The sequence below is a fragment of the Puntigrus tetrazona genome, chromosome 11, assembly GCF_018831695.1.
Source record: "Puntigrus tetrazona isolate hp1 chromosome 11, ASM1883169v1, whole genome shotgun sequence".
Lineage (NCBI taxonomy): Eukaryota > Metazoa > Chordata > Actinopteri > Cypriniformes > Cyprinidae > Puntigrus > Puntigrus tetrazona.
The window spans coordinates 5,827,460-5,854,053 of NC_056709.1; the positions used below are offsets into that span (position 1 = coordinate 5,827,460).

Consider the following 26,594-nt stretch of genomic DNA (forward strand, 5'->3'; position numbering starts at 1 on the left):
TTATGGCTGGAGTAACAACATAAAAGCTATATGACAGTAGATAATCTCAGGTGATTATGTGCTTCATTCAAAGTTAAACATGCCTAATATGAGTATAAATATTATATTTCATTGTGAGCGCAGTTCATTTTCCAGAGAGAGCCACCCCCCCACCCCCCATGCACATTTCTGATTGGCTTTGATATTTGATAGACTTTGTTGTCGTATCTCGAGTAGTTAAGACACGGTGTAAGATGTTATTTACTATGATTATTTTTTTTGTTAATAGCTTGATGAGAATTTATAACATTTGTGTATTTTTGGGTTCGGAAAAGGACCTTGACCTGGGATTATTTAAAAGCCCCTGCACTTCAAGTCAGTTGTTTTTGCAGTTTAGCTGAGAAATGGACTCACAGCTGATACGTTCCAAAAGCCGTTTTCATTTCAAAACTGTGGGCTTTGAATACATTTATGTACGATGTTTTAACCAACTGTCCTTAAGGGTGAAGGATGTCATTTTGTTTGGTGCCACTGCTACAGAAATTAAATGGTTCACCTTGAGGAACTAATTTAGAGTTTTTTTTCATCCTGCAACCAGTCTCAGATGACCACTGCAAGGGTCATTGGGCACATTAGACTCTTTCAGTGGCTCAGTAAATGGAAGCTGCTCGTCCATTTTGATGTCTCTGTTTGAGTGCTGTGTTCAGCTCTGTTCAGCCACCTTTGACACCGACTGCCTAAAACCATTTATTGTCAAACAGTTGTGGCTTTGTCTGCTGTACTACCAAAAAGCGATTTCTCTAATGGTAAGAGGACACTTGGAAATGAAGGCCGCTTAAGATTGTAGAGCCCAGATTGGTTTCTTGTGCTTGATGATTGCTACTTGTGGCAAAAAGTTTGATTGAAATGGTTAAATAAAATGTTTGATGAATCCCAATTATATTCTTCATTCCTACATTTTTAGAATGTCTGAGTTTGGCTTTTCAAAAATGCAAAACCATTATAACAATGGACAAATTATTTTTAATTATATGCGTCAGAAATGAGTCACCAATCCACTATCCTTAGGAGTATTCAAGGGACAAAAATCATACACGTCATAACGTTCAAGTTATGCTGTTTGCTAACATTATCCCTGGAACTGCACTAGCCAACCTGAAAAGAGATCTTTCAGTCAGAACTGGCGTCATTTTGTGACATTTATAGGCAGACTGAAAGCGACAATATTTAATTTACCTTGGATTTAAAAAAAAAAAATGACTAGGAAACACGCTGAAAAGATATTTGCTATTAATTTATTCAACCATTTTAGATGTAAGTAACTTGTTTTTTCCTGAACTGTAAAGAAGATTTGGTAACACTTTTTTAATTTTAGGGTCTCTTAACTAGTGGCTTTTTAGCATGCATGTTACCCGATTATTAGCCATTTATTAGTAGTAATTAAGCAAATATTAATGCTTTATTCTACATGCCTAATCCTACCAATACTTAAACCTAACAGCTACCTACTAACTATTAATAAGCTTTATTAAATGAAAAGTCATAATTAATAGTGAAAATAGTGAAATAGTGTTCCCCATTCTAAACTGGAACTGTTTTCAGGAACTGTTGTCCTTGGACTAACATTATCATCAAGCTACATAACTGAGATTAATGTGTTTGCTTTTAATTTTTCATTTTGTGTTTGAAGCTTGCTATTTATAGCCTTTCATAAGCTATCCAATGCACCTTCTTAGAATTTTTTTAGTAAAGTTTTGAAACAAATTGAAAATGTCATAAAAATCCCACATAAATTATAATCATGTTTATTATTTTCCTGTTTCATGAGTAGAAACATTTCTCTGGATTTGTTGTAGAAAGAAGATAATGTAGAAGTGTATGGGTTATTAATCTGTATATACGTGTATTGAGTGACATATGAGCAGTGAATATGCTTTCTCTGATGCAGAAAAGTATATGTATGAACATTAACATCTTAACAACATGCTTATAACTTTGCTACAGTTTGAAGCTCACAATAAGTCTACAACATGTGTATTGCCCTTCCTGTTCCAGGCTTAATGTGTGCTTCACTGTCTAGAGAGTGTGGTTGATAACAATGTTTAAGTCATTTCAGATGTGTAACATACATACAAGTGCATTGCTTCTTTCTAAACATGCAACAAGCTGAGTATCAGAGGTTTTATTTAATCCTAAGGCGCTTTTTTAAGATGACATGGTTATATATTGGGTTTTGCCATAATCTCCCCAGTAAAGGATATTTTTAGTTTCAGTTTCATGCCGGCTTTTGTTGCTTTTAAGCAGATTCTCCTCTCACGGTTACTGAAGAAACAACTGGGGTGAAAAAACATGTATTTTGGCTAAACTAGCATCAGTCTGAACCGACATGTATAAACAAGAAATGTCTTCTTTATCTACAGTAATGCTGCTTAGTAATGTCTCGTGGACAGTTGAGTTTACATCCTCCTCAGCCAGTGTTTTCCAGTCCACTGCATCTCATCAGCCTCGCTGGAGGTGACCTACCCCCCCCCCACCCCCGATATCCTTGCACTTCCTGCCAATGGGATTGTGAAGGAAGCCTCTCCCCATCCCTGTGGAGTGCTAGGATGCGTACGTTGAAGGGAGGGCATGTTTGAGCAAACTACTCTAGATGATCTAATATAGATGGCATCTAAAGTAGATGGCTAGATACTGTTTGACAGTACATCAGGCAGCTTTAGGATGGAACATGTCAACATGCGGGTTGTTCAGACCCCCAGTGCTTTTGAATGAAGTCCTTAACTGTTGTGTCAGTTCTGTCTAATTTTCTGTTTTATTTCTTGTTCCCTGCACAGCAAGTTCAAACTGCTTGGAGCTCTTTGTCTTTTTCTCGCTCATAAAGGGCCTTCATGACTTCAACAAGTCCTTTTGGCAGCTTTCAGCAGAAGCAGCAGGCAATACACACAGTGCCTGCCAAAACCCAGGGTTCTGCCTAATGTGGCAAATCAACAAGACTCCCCTCATACCCACCATATTCAGTGCTGTTTTTGTATTGATGGATAAATGCAGGAAGGAGTGGCTGATTATGTGTCATTTTTTTCATGGTAATAGTATATCATGATGTAGTTATTTTTGACAGAAAATTTTAACCTATTACTGTAGTGATGTAGTGATACTACTTAATACTATTAATACTTAAATTAATATTATTATATAAAAAAATATATATATTTTTTTATGATATGTGTTTCTTATATAAAATTTAGGTTTGATTAAATTAATTTATTAAACGCTGTCCATCTACTACTTATACAATGTTTTTATAAAATGTATTTATTATACTCTGGCTACAATTTTAATTAATAATTGTCAAATAATTGCATTTTTTAAATTATTTTATTTATTTTTATATTGATTATTTAAAAATGTACATTATTTCACATTATGCCGCATTGTATGCATTTACTCATGGTAATATATTCATGTAATTTTATTTAAATAAGACTGTCATGAGTATAGTCCCTGACTAGTTTTCGTGAATACAGTTAAGTTGATATGAGTCACCAGTATCATTTAAACATATACAAAATGACACAAAGTAAAAATAACATGGTATTTTGTGGTTATGGTAACAACCGTTACCATGTTAATACTAACATGAAATGTTAATGAAACATAGAAAAAGAAAAATTGTATATCATGCCTTCATGCAAATCATTCCCAGTTAACACACAGAGTACCAGTTATGATATTTATTGGTACTGTACTTTTACTTCACGACTCGTGTTCATGTAAATACTCATATCATTTCTGTGCTATAGTGAAATGGCACAGCGTGTGAGCTTTGTGAGCCGCATGGCATTGAAGAGTGCTCGCTATGAGTGCAATATAACATCTGGCAGGACAGGAGCTTGTTTTCCTGAGGTGAGAGACTTTTTATTTCACAAGATACAAAATAACAATAGAATAATGAAACAAACTTTAAGCCTATCAGCATCTCATCTGACCGCATACTGAATCGGGATGGCACGTTTTTCTCATTCTTTTAATTGCATCTGACTGCATCAAGTGTCAACAGCTTTCATTCACGTCTTTTAAAATAAACGTCTCGCATCAGAAAGACATTTACAATTATGTATTTGTTGTTGATGTCGTTTCTTTGAATGTACACTCCGCGACCCACCATTTGAGAGACACTGATTTAAAGTAAAAGTATGTTTATTTTACAAATTAATTTTTTAATCCATTTTCAGATTATTTCAATATATCAGCCCACCTGCTTTCAAAGATATCAACATCAGCTGTTAAAAAACAGTATTGGCCAACCACTATCTATATATAGGTACATATCAATAAATTTGAATATTGTGGAAAAGTTCATTTATTTCAGTAATTCAACTTAAATGTCTATTAAATATATTCAATGCACGCAGACTGAAGTAGACTTCGGTTATTTTAATTGTGATTTCCTATTTCCGATTCCTATTAACAAAAACCCAAACATCTTAACAAATTAGAATACTGACCAATCTTCATATGAATACTTCATATGACCAATAAAAGCATTTTTAGTGAATTGTTGGTCTTCTGGAAAGGATGTTACTTTACTGTACATGTATTTAATACTTGATAGGGGCTTATTTTGCTTTAATTATTGCCTCAGTTCGTGGCACTGCTGAGGTGGTATGGAAGCCCAGGTTTCTTTGACAGTGGCCTTCAGCTCATCTGCATTTTTTGGTCTCTTGTTGCTCATTTAATCTTGGCAATACCCCATAGATTCTCTACGGGGTTCAGGTCTGGTGAGTTTTCTGGCCAGTCAAGCACAACAATGGTCATTTAACCAACTTTTGGTGCTTTTGGCAGTGTGGGCAGGTGCCAGATCCTGCTGGAAAATGAAATCAGCATCTTCAAAAAGCTGATCAGCAAAAGGAAGCATGAAGTGCTCCAAAATTTCTATGAGCTTCTCCACCCTTCCTCCAGACTCTAGACCTTGGTTTCCAAATGAAATACAAAACTTGCTCTCATCTGAAAAGAGGACATTGGACCACTGGGCGACAGTCTAGTTCTTCTTCTCTTTAGCCTCTGACATTGTCTGTGGTTTAGGAGTGGTTTAGCAAGATGAATACGACAACTGTAGCCAAATCCTTTGACACGTCTGTGTGTGGTGGCTCTTGATGCATTGACCCCAGCTGATTTCTCGTGACAATCCTCGTAAGGCTGCGCTTCTCTCAGTTGGTTGTGCATCTTTGCCTTCCACTCAACTTTTTGTTTACATGCTTGGATTCAGCACTTCGTGAACAGCCAGCTTCTTTGGCAATGAATGTTTATGGCGTACCCTGCTTGTGAAGGGTGTCAGAGTCTTCCCCGTGATTGTGTAGCCTAGTTGAACCAAGCTGAGATTTAAAAATTTTTAATATCACCTCAGTATGGCACCTCAGATCTCGCTATTGCATATAATGGTTTACATAGAGGGCTGGAGTGTATTGTTGTTGATTGAAGAGAGTTTGCATGCACCATGTTTTAACTCTGTACCCCGGTAGAGAAGGGGTGGGTGGGGGTCGCTGCATTCATCATTTACATGACTTGTCCTACATTCTAACCTCTAGAGGAAACTCTGCTCGATACAACCCACTTCCCTCATTTGCATTTACCTTGCGTCACATTTTGTCGAAGATTCTGAGCCCCTTTCCTCAGCACTGTTCATTCTTAACTATCATGACAGGAAAATAGGAGGAAAACAAGCCCACGGTTTACTCAACGCTGAGTCACTCATTTACCCCTAAGGGAAATTTATAAGGTAGATATAAAGCAGCACAAAGCGCTTTTGGCGAGGCAGCCTCCATCGCGGTTACAGTGACAGCATGCTGATTGCTTCTGTACGGCCTGGCTTCCTTTTATGATTATGTTTTAGTCCCAGTTCAACTGATTTATTCAAATTATTACATATTGCAACACATTTCTGCATGGTTTTTGAGAGTCAAAGCTATTGAGGAATCTTATTAGGATTGAGGAGTGATACATTTTGTGCCCTCAGCTTTTCCTGGTGTCCACACAAGCAACATCCATCGGTTAGAAAGCCGCAACATTCATCATCTTGCTTTGGAGTGAGTGGGAGGGCTGGATCAGCAGGATAAAAAAGGTCAGGTTTGTCAGTTGTGAGCCTGTAGCTTTGTTTGTTATTGGCATCTAATGTGTTGCACAAACCTTGACAGTGATAGACACCAGCCCTACTGTCAATTGGTTGTAAACAAAATCGCCCTCTGCGCTTCACTGTTTTTGTTGTTGCTTTTGCATTGACCTTTTTTGCACATGGCAGACCTGTAAAACAAAAGCATTTGAGGCAAGTCTTTTCATGGCAGCACCAGGTGCATCCGCACAGTCTGCGCTTGAAACGAGAAACCGGTTGAATGTATGTAAATCGTGCAGGCACACACACTTATGTATGTGTGTGTGTGCGTGTGTACTACTGTATATATATTTCAGTGCTGTAGAAAATAAAATTCATATACGCATTCAGTTTATATTTTTGAAAATATAAAAAATATATATTTATATTATTTTATATATGTGTGTGTGTGTGTGTGTGTTTGTGTGTGTGTGTGTGCATACACAGTGGGTACAGAAAGTATTCAGACCCCCTTAAATGTTTCACTCTTTGTTATATTGCAGCCATTTGATAAAAATATTTAAATTCATTTTTTACTCATTAATGTAAACGCGGCACCAGAAAAACACAGAATTGTTGACATTTTTGCAGAATTATTTAAAAAGGAAAAACTGAAATATCACATGGTCCTAAGTATTCAACCCTTTGCTGTGACACATATATTTAACTCAGGTGCTGTCCATTTCTTCTGATCATCCTTGAGATGGTTTTACATCTTCATTTGAGACCCGCTGTGTTTGATTATACTGATTGGACTTGATTAGGAAAGCCACACACCTGTCTATATAAGACCTTACAGTTCAGAGTGTATGTCAGATCAATTGAGAATCATGAGGTCAACGAAACTGCCTGAGGTCATGAGGTCAAAGGAACACCCACTGTATATGTGTGTGTGTATGTATATACTGTATATGTGTGTGTGTATATGCATACACTCTCGTGTATTATATATTATATGTGTTCTGTGCATATTTATGTAAATATTTGAATGTATTTACATTGTAGATTTATGCTGATATAATTTCTATAATAAATACATTTACATATTAACAAACTAGTTTTGTATAATATATATTCATGTGTGTGTGTGTGTATATTAATAATAAAAATACACAAAACACATATTAACCGTTTGATAGCACTAATATTTATATTTGTGTGTGTGTAGTGTAATTTGATTTTATAAAATTAAATTTTTTTATTTGTTACACAACACCATCTGTATACAGATTACATTATTTTATATTTATTTATTATTTATTATATTGCATATAATAATAACACACAATACAGTGTATTAATTATTCTATTATTTATAATGGTATCTGCACATTTCAATTATTAATTACCTAGCACATAAGCGTTTAGGACAGTTCTTTTCATGTCAGCACCAGCACCAGGTGCAACCACCCAGTCTGTGCTCGCAGTCGGTGCATTCAACACTGTTTTGAGAAACCAGTTGAACGTATGCAAATCATGCAGACTCATTCGTTGCCATCTAGACCTGAATCCTCACCCTGTTTGGCGAACGAAAGCTGCGATGCATGCACTATAAATTGTCTGCATCTCAACTGCATTATCATACTGCTGCAAGCTGTGTCAGTGTGCTGTGGCAAAGATGACGTGCTTAGACTGCAGGGTGCAGGCCCTCCCTCCCCTCACGCAGGCTGTAGTCTCTGCTGATACCGGGGGAAAGGCAGCCATAAGCATTTGTGGCGCAGTTTGAGCACATTTTCATATGTAGAAAAGAGGATGAAAAGCTGCGAGATCTCCAACCTGACTCGGCAGCCCGACTCGTGCGCTGCTTTTCCTCTCATATTTCCATTTTTATGTAGCTTGTGTTTAATGAATAATATACAAGGGTATTCATTATATCAGCTGGATGGTTTTATTCCCCAGGTGAGCACAGCGGGGATGATCTTCCCTGAGATGTCACCATTACCGCAGTAATGGACAGCATAGAGGGCAAGTGCAGCTGAATCACCCACTGACTGCATAATAAAAGCAACTAAGTTTGCAAAATTATATACTATGATACAGCAGTTTTAAAAACAACAGAATCGTTTAATGAAGGCGCCTACTCAAGTAAGCTGTGAGTCAGAATCCTCTGAAATGCATCAGTAAGAGTAAATCAGCATGGGCCCTTTTCACAGGCTGTGATGGTGCCTTTCCAGTCATTAACACTGTATAGTGCATTTACAACATTTTATGTTACATTTGATTATATCTTGGAATGCTGCTGTTATTTGCCACCATATTCCATCTCACACTATTTCAAAGTGTTAGTAATGTTGTTGTGCATTTTTTTTTCTTTTGCTATTGAATCAAGTGAGAACACAAAATTATAGTAGTCATAGTTTTTTTACTATATAGAATAGTAACATAGTGCTCACCAATAGATTCTCTGCAGTGACAAAAACGTCACAATAATCCACAAGCAATTAATACCATTTCAGTACATCAGTTAATGTCTTGTGTAGAGAAAAATCTTTTATTAAGGAATTTAAAGAGATAGTTCACCCAAAAATTAAACTTTGTCAATAATAGGGTTACTCCACCACAAAAAAAAATTGTCATACTCATTTATGTCATAGAAAACCTGTAAAAGCTAACGATAGAACACAATTTAAGATACTTTGGATGAAAACCGGGAGGCCTGTGACTGTCCATTGACTGCCTTGTAATGAACACTGTCAAGGTCCAGAAGAGTATGAAAGACATTAGTTCAATCTGAATGTTATAAAGCAACAAAAATAAACACACTGGACACACTATGCATGCTGTTCTGTGTCAGCCGCAACACATGGGTGTGCCGTTTCTGTTCAAATCAAAGCGTAAATACATGTAGAAAATGTATCATAGCTGACAGAAGAGCGTAAGCAGTTCATATTCTCCAAAACAGTGACACAATTGAAATGTCCAAGACCCAGAAAAGTATTAAGTACATCATTAAAATGGTTCATCAGTGGTTAATTTTATGAAGCTGTAAAAAATTGTGTTACGTTTCATTTAAATTTTGGGTGAACTATTCCTTTAAAGACATTTGACTGACACAAACAGCGGAATCTAGAACATTGAGCATAGAGCCGTTTGTATTTGCATTTGCACATTTTTGCATGTGATTATTAAATATAGCTTTTCCCTCTTTTATTATTTCATAAAACAGAAGCACATAATTACCTACTGATAAACAAGAGTATGACGCTGACTGGTTTGTGACTCTTGTGTTGCCGAACCGTGCATAAATCGCAATAAATCTGTCACTACATTCGATACTGCATTGAATTGTATTTTAACTTAAAGCTACAGTCTGTAACTGTTGGTGCTCTAGCGGGTAATAAACAGAAGAACATTGTAGCTCAGAACTACTTCTCTCTGTCTATGTCTAGGACGAATCATGCAGGTACCTACCCGAACCAGTCTAAATAAATAGTCCGAATGTAAACTGTTATTATAGGTGTACCGTAGTAATTCAGGACAAGACAAAAACACGATTTGAAAAAAAAGATTTCCTTTATATATATTTGGTCATTTTGCACACAAAAAGTTAGAATGCAGCTTTAAATACTTGGGATGAATAGCTTAGTTTTGTCTATACTTGTTTTTTAATCTTCACTTGACAGCAGAAGCAACTTGCAGTGATGGCTAGCAAACAGACATGTCTTGTCCTGACAAGTGATGCATGGCGATGGCCAAATGACTCAACCATGGCCACTACCCTTATGATTCATGTTTGTTATATGTGGTCGAGTTGCTTTGATTGGACCCTGTTAAGGAAGGAGTGCAGATGACACATTTGCTGTCCTCTTCAGATGTGATTTACACACAAGTCATAAAAATAGGGACAGAAGCGGCCTTGCGCACCCAGGCTGTTTATTACTTCGGTTCCTGCTGCCTTGCAGAATTATGACACAGGCTCGCACAAGGTTATGCCAAAGTGTCCTTGATTGTATACCCTTCGGCCTGATGAGAACTGTGTAGCTAGATTATTTGGAAAACCATTTCCTCATGGCAACAAATTTCCATTCCATTTTATGTCATGAATGGCTGAGATGTTTTCCAGGAGGGAAAACATGTTCGCCTGCCTGATTATGCTGAACAAGTTTCCCGATTTTGACTCGAGGTTCATCAGTGACGTCAAACTGCTTCACTTAGATTGCATTTGATCTCAGGGGTTGAAGGGGTGCGTGAAGTATCTTGAGTACGCCTGGTGCCTTTCATTATTTATGCGCCCTTGATTATCTCTTTCACTCTCATCAGTGCCAGTGGTTAGAACATATCTTTAGCTTCTAGGCATTCGGTTGTTTAATGAATCCTTGGAGGTTCATAGAACGCACAATGCTGCTGAATCAAGCTCAGCGGTAGGGAAGTAAAAACGGCAGTTTAGAATCACAGTTGCTAAAGTTTCTCTGCAGTAACAGGTCAACTTTTTCAAGACGAACGTCTGAGAGCTGAGAACTTCTGAGAACTAGCCATAATCATGAAGAATTCACAGTCACGAAAGATACTGTTACGATGAAGCATTGTGATTTTTTTTTTGTGGTTTCGTGAGTTTTTGCAGGGTTGCCTAGGCTGTCTAGATAACATTATCTGATTTATAGAAAGAGTAGTTTGTTTTTTGTCTTAAAGGGACAGAACACCTAAAAATCCTTCAGTGAAAGCGGATGTATACAAGTTTTTTGCCTGTTTTCTGATTCTCAAAAATGTGTTCAAAGATATTGGTTGGGTCTTTTTCAGGAATGCCCATGATAAAGAGTGTGTTTATTTATTAAATATGAAGTTCCTTATTATGTTACAATGTTTATTTTGTTATTTCTTTTTAACCAGTCCAAAAAAACTACTACAGTTTGATTGAGATTAATTAAAATGCACAAAGAAAAAACATAATTGTTAAACAAAATTGTTTTGCTGTTTTCTTCATAAACATTTCAAAAAAGTACTTTAATATTTCACTCTTTTGCAATCCTAATTACATTGTAGTGCAACATATTTCTTATTTATAATTTTATTTCCTTATATTTATAAGAAATGTATATTTATATTGAGCTCTTATGGAAACCTCATGCCAATTCCTTTTAAATTTGTTTCTCAAACGCAAGCTCAAAGATGAGTAAAGAAATAAGTTTTAGTCTTTCAGTCAGCCTTCAGTGACCTTCTTCCCCCTGCCGTGTGGGATCCTGGGGAAATGTCATGTCAAACTTCCTCTCGCCTGCTCAGATTGATATAAACGTGGGCCGCCTCTGACCTCCAGTGCTCTGTACTCTCCATGCAGCTAAAACCAGCACACTCAGTCCTTTGTTCAGACATTTTGAGCATGCTAACTCGATTCGCTGGGAAAATGATTCATTTGCAGGCTCCGTGCCACAAGTTCACAGACAGATTTTTGTTTTAAGAAGTTGTCAGTTCTCTGGATACACTTTTGAAAGGTGGAGGTAAATGGCACATAAAATATGTATGGTATATAATGACCCAATAACCATTTGCGTTTCACTCCCTAAGTGCACCAGCTGGTTATGTTGCTTTTACTTGACGCATTAGAGGCTGCTCTCATCTGTCAAGTATGCACACTGAAACCTAGCAATTTGGATGCTGGGAAGGGCATTTTGGTACTTGTCAAGCCCAAACAGCATTTCCCTGAAGTAATGAGCTTTATAAAGAAAGTAATAGTTTTTTCTGCTCTTCATCCCGATAAAGGGTACAGTTGAGAACTGTTTTAATGTTCACTTGTATCTGAGTCTCATTGCAATCTCCACTTGTAGCGGTTAACTTTTTTTAAATCGTTCACCCAGAAGTAAAAAGTTGTCTTGAAGTTCTGTTGAACACAACATCAAATATTTTGAATAATGTTGGGGAGCAAATAGTATATATATAGTAAGTTGGTGTGTATATATATATATATATATATATATATATATATATATATATATATATATATATATATATATATATATATATATATATATATAGTTTTTAAAATATATACTGTGCATTTGTGCTTTTATATATAGGCCTTAGTTTTTCTTTTAATAAATATATTCTCATTTATTAAACAACATGACACTGGAATGTTGGGTGAATATGTTTTTCAGGATAATCAAGTTTATAAAATATGTGACCTGGCCTAATTAGTGTTCATTTTCAACTGGAGCAATAAGAGAATCAGTTAGTGGTATTTCTCAAGGCAAGCATCACTTATGATCACACTTTAGCATTAGAGGTTTGTCCAAATCCTTAACCCTACGTATTAAGATTTGTTGTGTAACTCATCCATCACCATTTGCTAAGTTTAAAGCCATGATTACTGCTTGAAATTATGCTGATTATTGTTGAGACAGGTGATGTAATTTACCAAATTTTACTTGTCTGGCAAAAAAAATCATGTTAAATTATGATGTTATAGATATACACAATTGAAATTTTATAGCCATACCAATACATAATTAACCCAACAAACAATACATAACCCAACAAACAAGCAAACCTTAATTTTAGATCCAAATTGCCCAAATTCCACCGCTCTGATATAATTTAATATATGTATGTTATACAGATGAGCTCTGGCCCTGGTGTATTGTATTGGGGCTGGTGCTTTTTGCCTGTTCCTATTCTGCCTTCAGGCGAGCAAACATGGCCCGTCGTCCCGATTCTGCCACGTCCACTGCAGCACAGACCCACTTTCCATGACACAGACCTCTCCGGAGACATGCTGTTTACTTATTAATTTCTGCTTTTTCTCTCTTTTTACGCCCGTAACAATAAAGCCACCTTCCTCTGTACCTTTTTTTTCCAATTTGAAACTTACAATCTAGATAAAAACCATTCATGAAAAGACTGAATTATAGTAATATAGCCAATTTCAGTCATAAAAGGTTTATCTTGTATCAGCACTCAGGAGGTTAAGACCAAGGGCAGTAAATCAGACTTGAAGCAAATTAAAAGAATTCTCGTTGTCAAGGCCTTAATAGAGCTTCTATCCAGTCTGACACAGCGTTAACGTCCTATATACTAAAAATAAGGATCCAAATGGCAAAAAAAGTGTGCTTTCCTATAACATCAAGCTCAGTGATTTTTATTATAGCCGATCATGCAATGGAGGGTCGTGTGCAGCTTCGGTAACATCACATTTATTGCTGTCAGAGTTTTGCTATCTCTGTTAGGAAGGCTTTGGAAGCAGTTCAGACTAATTACTTTGGATCAGAGGTTGCCAGATTAATGGGCAATAAATGACATGATCTGTTGTGCTGTGGTTTTCTTACAGAGGGAGATGAAGGAGCAGCTGGCGACTCTACAGGACAGTGAGAAGGGTCATACGGAGGCTTTGCAGCTACTGCAGAGACAGCTCACAGAAACCAAGGTACACTCCTGTCAGGGCATGTTATCCTGAAGAGAAAAATCACCAATTTAACCCGGTGCTCCATAAAACACACTATTTTCCCATGGGCTTCCATTAAGGGTCCGACCCTAGCCATATAACGATTGAAGTGAGTGCTGTTTGCTGCTGTCATTTTAAATAATGCTCCACTCCCTTTTAATCAGAATCAAATTATGAAATGCAATAGGTATAGTAGTCTTTATTGCTGAATGTTTTATGCCAGCGGTTCATTTCTAGATTGATGGAGCGACTGTGATTTATTGGCCGGTCATGCACACATTCAGCACCTTTATTCAAATTACTACGACTCTATATTGAAACCACATCTCCATTTCATCTCTGAAACCACATCTGGAATCAGGTCTTGTGGAAAGCAAAATGCAGCTGACAAACAGTTTATTCTGCTCACCGCAGCTGTTACAGATTCATGGCAGGTCTCTCACTCTGTCCCTTGATTATTTCTCTCTCTCTCTCTCCGACAAGCAAACTGGTTCATTGAGTAGGTCTTTAAGCTCGACACCTTGTTTTAATCAGTGAAAAGAGACACCACAGTCAATACTGCCACTTTCTCCTTCTCCCCGTTTTCTTCACCTCCTTTTTTAATTATTCTGCTGTTTGGGATTGGCGATTATTGTGGAGGAATTACTTTCTGTTGGCCTTTTTTGGTCTTATTTTGTACAACACTGTTCGGAGTACCACTGTACTGTAGTTGACCAATAACATAGACATATTTTTCTTATATAGCCATTTATATTTAGGAGTATATATTTAGGGTGTTATACGCTTAAAAAAATTAAACATGTTTTATTTGCAAAATAAAAAACAAAATAGTAAAAATGGCTATATTTATTTATATAAAAATTTATATATATTCATTATACAGTTTTTTGCTCATTTTACAAAAATCTGTTTTTTTTTTTTTCATATTTGTCTTAATATTTGGCAGAAATAAAATAGATTGCAGGCCACATTAAATGTTATATTTCATGAATTTTCGAAGAGTGAATTCCTTTTAGTCCCTTAAGTCGATTTAAACCCAACTTGTATCTCAGTGATTGCATTTTCTGGAAGCATCCCATGTTTTCGTTTCATTGATCTCACAGATTGCATATTTATCTTGAAAGCTGATTAAACTTAAGTATCTTTCAGTTCTTTCCCAGGCTGTCTGCTGAAAATGTAGATGTTCGCATTGACCAGCCAGTCGTATCCTGTCTGAATTTATTGATGTGGTGTCTTAAGATGCTTACGAAGAGCCAGCCGCTTGACATTGACATTCAGAACCATCAAGGCAAAATGCAGCCCAGACTCTCCTGTAGAGATAAGAGCTGTCACAGCACAACCCTCTGAGAAAGAGCTTTATTTAGAAACTTAACGCAATAATAAAGTGGACTCCTTGTTTTTAAATGATAATAAAGAGGCTAATTCAGTACTGCGTTAGACTAAAGATTATGTCAAGTTACTTTGTGATTTAATTAGTGATTCTGAGGCAAAATTTTAGTTTGTGTTCACAAAGGCTTAATTTATTTGATCAAAAATACAGTAAAGCCAGTACTACGAGAAGGAAGTCAGAGTTTATTCGCAATTTTGAGAAGAAAGCCTGAATTGTGAGAATTACTTTTTTTTTTCTGTGGTTGAAACAGGCTTCCATAGTTTTCAAATTTTATGTATTTTAAAATGTAATTTATTCCATTATTCAAACATTTAGGCATGTGACATTATAAAATGTTCATGTTACAATAATTGAAGCTTTTATCACAGTAATACCATGATATAGAAATAATTAGCAAATTAGCAAAAGTGTTGTCATATACCAGTTTAACATCTTTTTTTCTTAGAACAAAAAGAACTTGCAATAAATAAAGCAATAAAGCAATACACAATGTAAAGTTACATGTATGTAAAGTTTTTCTTTTTTATTTGCATATTAAAGCCCACTTGTTGCACACACAGACCTGGGAAAATTAGATATTTGTATCGGTCTGAATTAAGTCTTGCTTTTGGAGCATTAAAAGCTCACAAAACTGCTTTAAATGAAATCGACCAGTCACTGGAGGGGTTTGGAAAAATTAATCATTGAATGAACAAATAAATTAAATAAATAAATGCAAAAGGCTCCAAAAAAGTGTTTTTTGACCTTGCATGCATGTCCACCTGTTGTTTGGGTCTCCCAAAACTAAAATATGAACCTTTCATAACCCATAAAAGGGGCACTTTAATGAATTTACTAAGGTCAATGTTCATATACATTGTGTAAGTATCTTTACTCCTGTCTTCAGTGTCACATGCTGATGTTTAATGAGCAAGACTCATCTATTATTATTATCAATTTTGTAAACAGTGCTACTTGAGAATGTACTGTAGCATGTCAAAAATAACTCTATCTCGTTTTTGACTTGTTGCCACCTCCCGCTAGCGAGCTCTAGATTTAGCTCAGCGGCACGCTTGCTTGACAGACCCTCTCGTCTGAAGTGGCGATGTCGTATCTGAATGAAAGACCCCGAGGAAAGATGTGTCTGATTAGCAGATGTCGGTGCAAGCAGGCTGCTGGGAGGCCGCGTTGCAGTAGGCTCATGGGACATGTTTACTGGCTTTAAATAGAGCCCATCCGAGACAGCGTGGCCCGTGAGAAGACCAGCACCACTTCAGCATCACTAAATCCCAATCATCTATCAGGCGACACCAGGTGGGCTGACTCAACCGATGCAAATGACGCCAGAGAGAGACGTGATCTTAATAGGATTGCATCTTCCCGGTGGCAAGGAAATCACATTTCCCATTGGAAAGACAGAAGTGGAACGAGTTATTTTATTTGTTAGTAGGGGTAATCTTGTCATCGGTGGAGTCTGTGGGCTCTTATTATAGGCGAAGAAAGAAATGAAAATCTAAGGCTCGCCTTGTTTGTATGGACGGCCATCGGTGGAACGGTGTCTGTCATGCATCGATTCGACCTTGAGGTTTCAGATCTTTGATCTGTCGACTGTAACTGATGTTCTTTACACTTTAATGGAGCTGATCGGCTACTTCAGAAACGTCTCGTTTTATCTCTCTTCGACTTGTTTTCCTCTGTTTCAGTCAATGCTGAGTTTGTTGGCTAGTTTCACAATTCTCTTTTACGTTCGGCATCGACCCCCGCTGCTTTTATCTCCATGCTCATCTGCCCGTCTGCATGTATAATCATGTCCTTCCTATGGAGACTGTCCTGCTATAACCCGGACGATTGAAGGAGCAACCTAATGCCAATTCCACTGACTATTAAACCGCGTCCCCGTCTCCTCTTACTTGATGACCCACTACAGTACACTGAGAGACTGCCAAAATTCAAAACGATCATTTTAGAACCAGAACTTTACATTATTTATATGTATTTATATCATTTTTTTGGTACTGTGGCTTTAAAATGACAAGCTGCCCCAACTAGAGCTTTCTTTTACATCCCTGTGTGCTTTTTTTCATTTAAGAGTTTAAGTCTACAGTAAGACATTGTTCTGATCACGGGTAGCTCCACCCTCTACAGTCCAGTTGTGTTGTATACGTGAAATAATGGTTTTGTCACTTCGAGTAATTTGTAGATCCTAAATAAAATATAGCTTGATGGCAGAAGCTTGTCATGTCATACCTGGTTAGGACTGTTGTCCCTGTGTAGGTTGCCATTGACTTAAAACACCAGTCTTAGACTTCTTTAACATCTTTGATAATGGTTAAGCATGCTCTCTCACCAACACATGGGAATCACAATTGAATTGGATGTACTAATTTTATTTCATTTAGACATGTATGATGGAAGGATTCTTTGTTATTTTATCCTTGGTAAAACTTTAGAATAGGTAACACTTGTTAACGACTTTTCCTTCTATAAATTCTTAATTTGCTGCTTTTTAATATTTAGTAAGGTAGATGTTAAGTTTAGTTATTGGGTAGGATTAGGGATGTAGAATAAGGTCATGTAAAATAAGGCATTAATATGTGCTTAATTAGAACTAATAAATTGCTAATATTCTAGTAATATGCATGCTAATAAGAAACTAATAGGTGTAACCGTAAAATAAAGTGATACCTTAAACTTTAATTTTAGCAGAATGTTGCCTAAGGCATTTGTTTATAGTTTTGAGATTCTGATTAAAAACTACTGATTCAAAATTGGAACTGCCTGCTTGCTCAAATCATTTAAATATATTGTTTGACAAATGTTTTTGCAAGCACGAGTTGGAGATTATGTAGTTTTGAGTAATTTTGTAAAATGGTATTAATTTTGTGGTCAGTAGATTTAGTTTTGTTTTGTTTGTGGAATATTATTACAATTTAAAACTTTTCTGTTTATTCCAGTGAGGTAAAACAGAATTTTCATCCTCATTACACCAGACTTCAATGTCATGTTCAGTTCATTCTACTTGAAACATATGTGTTGCTTAATATTTTAGTGCAAACTTATTTTTTTCCCAGTATTGTTTGAATATAAAGTAAAAAAAATCAGTATTTATTTAAAAAAAAAAAAAACTTTTGTAACATTTTGTAACACCGTAAATGTCTTTTAATATCATGCATCCTTGCTGCATATTAATTTCCTAAAACTTTTTTATTATCCCCATTTGCCCTAGAGTTAAGAGTTTGTCTAAAACAAACATGTTTGATTGACAGCTCAGTGGTGATGAAGGGTTGTTATTTGTTACTATGTGTAATGTTTTAATTCTAGACTTAACTATCTCTTCTCTACTTTGTAGTCATCAGCGAAGAGCCTTCGTGCTACAATCGGGGAAGCTTTCGAGAGACTTCACCGCTTCCTGCGGGAACGACAGAAGAGCATGCTGGAGGAGTTAGAGGCGGACACTGCGCGCACGCTGTCTGATATCGAACACAAGATCCAGCGCTACAGCCAGCAGCTCCGTGATGTCAAGGAAGGGATCCAGATCCTTCAGGAGCGACTCAGTGAGACCAGCCGTCACGAGTTCTTGGAAGGAATAGCCCTGACGTCAGACAGGTACTGAGGAGGGCATGTGACTCTGAGAGGAGTGGGTGAGCGTATGTTGAGGGTGTTTTTTATGGTAGTTTGAGATTCTCTGGTCTAAAACGTTTTGTCTTTTTTCTTGTAACCGCTGGTCAGGGAGCAAGTGATTCGTGGAGGGTATTGCTGGTGGAAGCTACCAAGGCAAGTCAGGTTATTTGACTTATGTATGTGACCGTTGCCCTTTGCCGTATGTCACAGGATCCCGGTCAGAAGAGAGATTACTGAGGAACAGGCTAGGTTAAGGTTAGCTAGGAAGTAGAAAGATTATTAAACTTAATCTGTAGGGCTGGGTGTTGACAAAAGAAAATTAATTTGTTTTATTAATTCAGAAGCTTTTCTGGGGTTTTTTGTTGTTGTTGTTTTTTTTCCAATGTATTTTTTTTTATTAATTTTTAAATCTTTTTCTTATATATATATATATATATATATATATATATATATATATATATATATATATATATATATATATATATATATATATATATATATATATATATTAAAATTACATTATAATATTAAATGTTAAAATTAATAGTTGATTTGCACATCATTATAATTTATAATATGATTGATAATGTTTTAATAATATAATAAAACTGTTTATAAATATAAGCATAGATTTTCGCGTCTAATCAATTTTTTTTTTACTAAATATTCAAACGGTGACTCTCAACTGTTTTTCATGACAAATCATTTCAATCGTACATTTATTTAAACAAGTATTGAAGAACACGATATATAAAATATACAGCTTAAAATATCATGAACGCGTAAGACTACATATTTTTAGAAAAATACTCTCTCGAGTAGCATTTTTAATGTAAAGTAACGCTAGATTACATTGTATACAAACTGTTTTATTGACGTAATTACATGAGGTGTGATACGTTTTCTTAAAGCTGCAGTCCGTAACTTTTTTTGGTAAAAAATTATCCAAAATCAGTATTTGATCAAGTACATAACCAGCCTGTGTTCAAAACGATCGCCTTACTTTAGCCTGATTCACAGTGGTTATGTAATAATGTTTTCTAATTTGAGTGGTACGGGTAGATTTTTTATGGACAATTCGAGCATGCCACTGAGCATTACGTCACGTCTGCAAACATAAAGAAGCTGTCCCGGCAAGTACAGGCTATAGCTTCATTCGGCGCATGGCAGCTGGAATAATTAAATGTCAAAAAATCATTTAGATGAAGGATTATAAGAAAGGATTATATCGAAAACATGTAAATTAAATTAAATTATTTAATTTATAAATTATTTAATTTATATTTGTATTAAAAAAAAAAAAAAAATATATATATATATATATATATATATATATATATATATATATATATATATATATATATATATATATATTTTTTCTTTATCGGGTCAAACTAATTTCTTAATAAGAAATGATGTGACAATCAGAGATTAAACTCTACAGAAATTTTAATCTACATGCTGAAAGACACTATACTCATAGTCATGCAATGCTGATGTTGTTAACATTAATAATTTAAGAATAAAGTACAACATTAATAATAATTTGCAGGGTTTGATGTGATATGAGCTAATTAATCATGGATTTAATCACCATGCTTATCACATATCGCAATTCTTATTTGCTTATACATTTCAAGACATAGTTCAGAATCTGTGATCACTAAGTACAGGATTCCCACCGGTGTGGTGACTGACAGCGATACATTTACCTCAAAAAAACATTTAGATTCATCCAAGCTGGAACAATGCCGGAGCACAGTCCACACATGGGATATAATTCCACAAGGAACTCCAATAACAAGTTTTCAAACATAGATGGCAACAAGGAGGCAAAACTTACGGACTTCAGCTTTTAAGTTGCATTGTTTCTTTGAACATACTATCTGATCTGTCTCTTCAAAGCCGTGTTTGTTGTTTAAATTTCATAAGTATTTGAAAGCATGACTTTAACATGGAAAAAAAACAAAGCTGGTTTATTAAATGACAGACGTGTCTTTGCACTGTTATTGAGCATAAATATTTGAAGTTTTAAAAACTGCATTTCTGATTGGGTGTGCAGCAGTCTTTTTATTTGGGAATGATCGGAGGGGAATGGGCTAGCCATATGGGAATGGAATAACATGATTAATGTTGCTTGAACTAATGAAAGTGATCTGCAGTGTTGCCCAGATTGACCTCACTCCCAACGGCGAATTTGAGCTGTTTGACTTTGCAGGGGCGGCACAGCTATGTAGAAAACACAGTACGACTCAAAAACGAGTGTTTGGAAACAGGATCTAGCCTTTGAGGAAGAATCGGTTGCTTGGGGTTTGGTGGGTTGCCAGTGTTGAACTTGAACAATTCAGTTTTTGTCCTCTGTCTCTGCAGAATAAAGGGAAAGATCCACGAAACCAACCTCACCTATGAAGACTTCCCAACATCCAAATACATGGGGCCGCTGCAGTACACGATCTGGAAGTCTCTTTTTCTGGATATATCGCCAGGTAATGCTCTAGAAAGTATAGAATTGCGTTTTTAATAGTGCTGTGTGACATTGGGAAAACAACTGCATCCCTCCTAGGAACAAAACATTACACTAGAAATTCATCACTGTTCTAGATGCTTATGCCTAAAAACGAATCTTGTGACAATGTTAGCATTAAGTAATCTGCACAAATATACTTCCAGCTCTCCCAAACAGTTTAAGAAGGAACTACAAGGGGTTTGTGAGATTCTCATGTGAATTCTGTTTGGAAAACTTCGATTTAGTATGTGTTTATCAAATACTTCCCAGCATCTCAGCATTATCACACGCTTATATTCCAGGCATAATCATTCAGAAGAGTGAAAAATCCATTTGCGATGTATTCAGCCAAGCGCACACTGCAGGACTGAAGCTTGTTGCCCTTTCCATTGAGTTCAGACACTAATTTCAATCTTGTTTGTTGTCATGCTGGAGCTCATTTTCTTCATTAATTATAGACTAGGTGGGTCAAGATTATGGTGGCTTGGTTTTATACGAGAAACTTTTAATTTGCACAGAGCCATTAGCTTCTGTCTTGTAGTTCGCCATTGTAATGAGAGATTTGAGCAAACCCTATTTGTGCTACAGACAGGAATAATACCTCAAATTGTGTGGCTTATTGAGGGGAAGTGTGTTAATATTTGTCTTAGAGATAAGACCAGTGTTTTTTTCTGTATTATTTATATTATTAGTTTTTTTATATATATTGTATTTTTCTTATGTTTTAAATGGCCTGTAATAGTCCAGTTAGTAAATTATTTAATGTAAATGATTAGTTTTTAATATCATTTAATATAACATAAGTTTCTAATCCTTGTTTTATTTTATTTTTCCTATAATATTTATTTTTTATTCAATTTCAGTGACTTAATTTTTTTTCCCCCATAGAACTTTTTTATTAGTTGTTTTTTTTTTTTTTTTTTTTGTTTTAGTTAACAGTAAAACCCTGGATCAGATTGACCAGAGAGCAGAGTATCTACCTAACAACAACCCAGTGCACCTTAGCAACTACTCAGGACACCTTAGCAACTGACCTGCATCATGTCAGCGAGTATTAAGCACTACCACATTTTGTTCAGAAAGAAATGACTAATCATTAAATAACCTTTTGTTGTTTGTGCAACTGTTGCACACTAATACAGTACTCATGTCCAAAGATCTAATAGTAATCATTGTGTATGTATTAGTGCATCCAATTAGAAATGATCTAATCAACACAAACACAGGCTGTGTGTTTACAGCTCTGTGAATGAGATAGTACACGTCTGATTGAGCTCCGCACAAGTAGGCCATTTTAATAGCCGCGGTTAGAAGCGCTGCAGACCTCCTCCATCTGTATTCTCCCTCAGTAGCCACCTGAGGCAGAACATTATTTAAAATAACACAGCAGGGAGTGTCTCACTCTCTCAATCAATTCTCCAATTTACCAGCGTCCTTTACACTGACAGAAATAGGCAAGGGGCAACGCTCAGCCTGTCACATGAAACAAATCCTGTTCAAATCCTTCCTTCCATACTGCTGCACTCGCCGCTTTTTATTCTGTACTGCCATCGCTTTCTTTTCTTTTTTTATTTCCAGATAGAAATTTCCAATGTATATATTTTTTTCTGTTAACCTCAACAGAAATATTGCCACTTTCTGAATCTAAAGCCAGTTTATTGATCATAAAAATATTGAAAGTTTTATACGCAGACCTGTAAAAAAAATCTATTAAACATACACACACATAATTTCTGTATTTCTTGTTTTATTATTATTCATTGTAAGTAATATTAATATATTATTTTTTGTTAATAGTTCATTTCTATTTACTTCTTTTTATACACACACAAATGCACACACACACACACAACATTTCTGATTTCATTGGCTGAGAGCCTTTTCCAGGGTTGTGATTCTTCTAGTTTTACTCGTAGACATGTGATATGGCTGATATAAAGCTATATTACACTGCTATGATATTGCTCATATTAATTTTTTTATTCTTTATTTATTTACACACACGCACACAACAGTTCTTTCTAGTTCTCTGATTTGATTGGCTGAGAGCCTTTTTCGGTATCGTTATATTCATTTTTATAAGTTACTTTAAAAACTGCATTATGTGCAATTCACATGTCTGCATGCAATTTATTTCTCTTTTTTAGGTTGAGTGTTGATCACCTATTTATTAATAAATAGTAATTAAATTTAAGTTTGGGTTAAGTTGTTAGGCCTAATTGTAACCTCCTGATGTAAAATGGCTTCCTATAGTTAAGCATAAGTTGAGTTAGATTTTTTTATCACTAAGAAAATATAAATTATAACTAAATGCATTTAAAGAAAGAACTTTAGAAAGAAGTTTTTTCCCTTGCTGTACCAAAACCATAGTATGTACCAAACCGATATATATATATATATATATATATATATATATATATATATATATATATATATATATATATATATATTAAATTACATTTCACATGTAGAGAGAGAAAGGTTTAGCATTTTTTCCCTTCAGTCATTTGTTTATTTATTTTCCCAACCTGAATCAATTTTCCGTCACTTTCTGAATCCAAAGGCGGATTCTGGCGCTTGTATTGTTTTGCGTGACTCTGAGAGAGTGGGGACAGGCAGAGACCGATCGAAAGCAAGGCGACAGAGGTTAAATTATTTATAGGTTACCTGAAGCGCAAACTGCCAATGTCAAAGAGTGGAAATGTCGACATCCTATCCTCTGGACTGACTTTGGCTCGGCCGAGTTGTGGTAAAGGTTTTAAATAGCACAAAGACAAAAATATTTAGCAAATTTCTTCGTCTCTGGTCTCTTGCATACATGCCCATCTTTGGACTGCGGGAAAACAAGCCAGCATTGTTGCACAGTGAACGTTCCAGCTTAATTTCATGCAAACCCTAAAAACTCACTTATAAAAAACCACTAATGGTATGTGCAGTGCAAAAAAATGCATAACATGCCTGACAAGTGATTGCTTCAGATAAGCATTCCTCATTATTTCCTCATCTTAATCATCATGTAGTTTCATAGCTAAATTGTCCAGAATTATATCTTGGCGTCTCGCAAATGGTAATGTTGCAACTGCTTGGCTCGAGTCTCTTTTTCAGGTCCAAGCTAGTGGCATGTGTCCATTGTTTTTGTCTGTATGCAGGAGTCGTGTTCTCTATCCAGGGTTTGTGCTTCTTTCAGTCCATTTCTTTGGCACACTTACCCACCACTGAGCCCACAGCAAGCTGCTACCATAATGGCCATCGCAGACCATCCGCTGCAGGCATTACCAGCCAGGCAGCTCCATGGATGGAGTTTATTTATCCTTCCTCGACGAAGTACTCAATGCCTGGCAGCAGCGCTGATACAATGGCCAGAGCTGCAGACTTGAGACAGTTCTGCTCCTGGCTTTTTCTTCTATTCTGATTGCTATATGGATCTTAAAGTCTTTGAAACAAAGGATTGTAAGCTTTAAGTGACCTGACCGATAATGAATTATTGTTTCACCAGCTCAGGTAGTTATTGTGTCAGCGCTTTTTGATTGACAAGAATGACCTCCCCAAACACCAGTTTCCTGCTGCTCCTTTTTGCCCCTTTTCTTTTTAATGTATAGAATGTATAGAAGAGAGTGAAAAAGGAAGAGGTGGAATGTGATCTGGGTAAAAGCCAACAGTGTACTAACCGCTAGACCACTGTGACCTTTTTGTCTTCTATTAATTTGCCAGTATAGACACTAGGGCTATGCCTATAGACTATAGTATTGTGTATCGACGATAGTCAGAAACATTGACGATACCTCTCAAGACAATATTAGGCTCATTCTGCTATTAATGTATACAACTATTATTAATGTTATTAGACGACCTACATTACCGAATTGCCTGATATTTCTCCTCAGTGCTGCACATACACGCAAATGAGGCTTCTCCTCCTTATTGGAAATATTTTTTAAAAAAACTGAGGGTGATAAACATTTATTTACAAATTAGGTCAAGAGTGCTAAAAGAGACATCTTTTAGAAAACCTTTCTTTAACAGCTGTCAATGAACTTGTCGAAACTGCATCATCACTGCTGCATTAGTTTTCTTTACAGCACATTAATAAAAAACATTTAATGTTAAACTGTTGGTCTTTGAAATAAATCTACTTTTGATTTTCATCTTGATTGATTTTTAGACTGATAACTTCTGTGCAGATGTGGCAAACCTGTCACAGTAGGACGCATAGTCCTGCTGTATGCAAACATATATGAATTAGCTGTTTTAAATTATTTTTTTTTTTACATGTCTGTTTTTCTGTATGTTTGAAACACTATTGTTTCGGGTTATTGAAACATATACACACACATAATTATATATTTTTTAAAGAATTGATTGATTAATTTATTGATTTTTAATTTTATAATTTTCCAAAAAAATACTTTAATGTTTATTCGTAGTTTCTATTGAATTTTATTAGTTTTTACTTGATTTTTGCAGTTTTTCTATTTTCTATAAATTCGTATTGTTATATTTTAAATACATTTCTTGTTAACTGACTTATTTTTTTTATATATCTTTTTTATTTATAGCTTTATTTTATTTTTATTTTTTATCTATGTATATATAAAAACTTATTTTAAAAACAGATTTTTTTTTGAAAATGTAAATTTCCTCTGTCTTTATGTTCACAGTGCCTGCTGCTTTAACCATGGACCCCATCACGGCTCACCAGCGTCTCATACTATCAGACGACTGCACCATTGTTGCGTACGGGAACCTGCATCCGCAGCCTCTCCAGGATTCCCCGCGCCGCTTTGACGTGGAGGTGTCCGTGCTGGGAGCCGAGGGCTTCTCAGCGGGCGTCCACTACTGGGAGGTAATGGTGTCCGAGAAAACCCAGTGGATGATCGGCGTGGCCAACGAGACGGTCAACCGCAAGGGCAGCATCCAGATCCAGCCCAGTCGAGGCTTCTACTGCATCGTCATGCACGACGGCAACCAATACAGCGCTTGCACTGAGCCCTGGACACGCCTCAACGTCAAAAACAAACTCGAGAAAGTGGGCGTTTACTTGGACTACCCCAAAGGTTTGCTGGTTTTCTATAACGCCGACGACATGTCCTGGCTCTACACCTACCGAGAGAAGTTTTTAGCTAAACTTTATCCGTACTTCAGCCCCGGTCAAAGTCACGCCAATGGAAAAAACGTGCAGCCCTTGCGAATTAACACTGTGCGTTTATAGGAGCCAAGTCAGCAGAGAAGCTGAAGAAGAAGAAACTCAAATCTAGGTTGTATAATAAGGTTTCTTTCATCTTACCTTAGGGCACTCTGTGGGTTGCCAACACGTTACTGGATGAAGCGATCTGACTGATGGATTGTGACGTAAGGCTCTACATGCCTGAAGTTGGTAAATAAAATGGAGAGCCTTGCACTTTTCTGAGAGCTGCCTGTGGGCGTTTTGTACATTTTATTGTCGCTGGTCATTTGTAATCTTGCCGTGGCCGGCCTGCTTGCCCAAGATTTCCCAGCTGCTTGTACACAACACCCCGACTTCTGTCCCTTCAGCCCCTGCAGGGTCCAAACGCTCCTTTCATGGCTCAAGCCTGGGAAAAAGAGCTTATCTATTGTGCAGACA

General features: G+C 36.3%; 1 protein-coding gene across 2 annotated transcripts in view; it reads left to right on the forward strand.

The window, feature by feature from the left end:
• LOC122353619 (E3 ubiquitin-protein ligase TRIM62-like) overlaps positions 1–26,594 on the forward strand; it is a 41,553-nt gene that overhangs the window by 14,291 nt on the left and 668 nt on the right. Inside the window, exons 3-7 of one of the 2 annotated variants that reach the window (XM_043251450.1) lie at positions 13,383–13,478; positions 18,215–18,471; positions 18,595–18,639; positions 20,857–20,972; positions 25,651–26,594. The exon at positions 25,651–26,594 is cut by the window's right edge and continues 668 nt beyond it. In XM_043251450.1, the coding sequence (XP_043107385.1) occupies positions 13,383–13,478; positions 18,215–18,471; positions 18,595–18,639; positions 20,857–20,972; positions 25,651–26,201 (1,065 nt within the window). In that variant the 3' untranslated portion in view covers positions 26,202–26,594. The remainder of the gene's footprint in view (positions 1–13,382; positions 13,479–18,214; positions 18,472–18,594; positions 18,640–20,856; positions 20,973–25,650) is intronic. The other variant, XM_043251451.1, reaches the window with a different exon arrangement.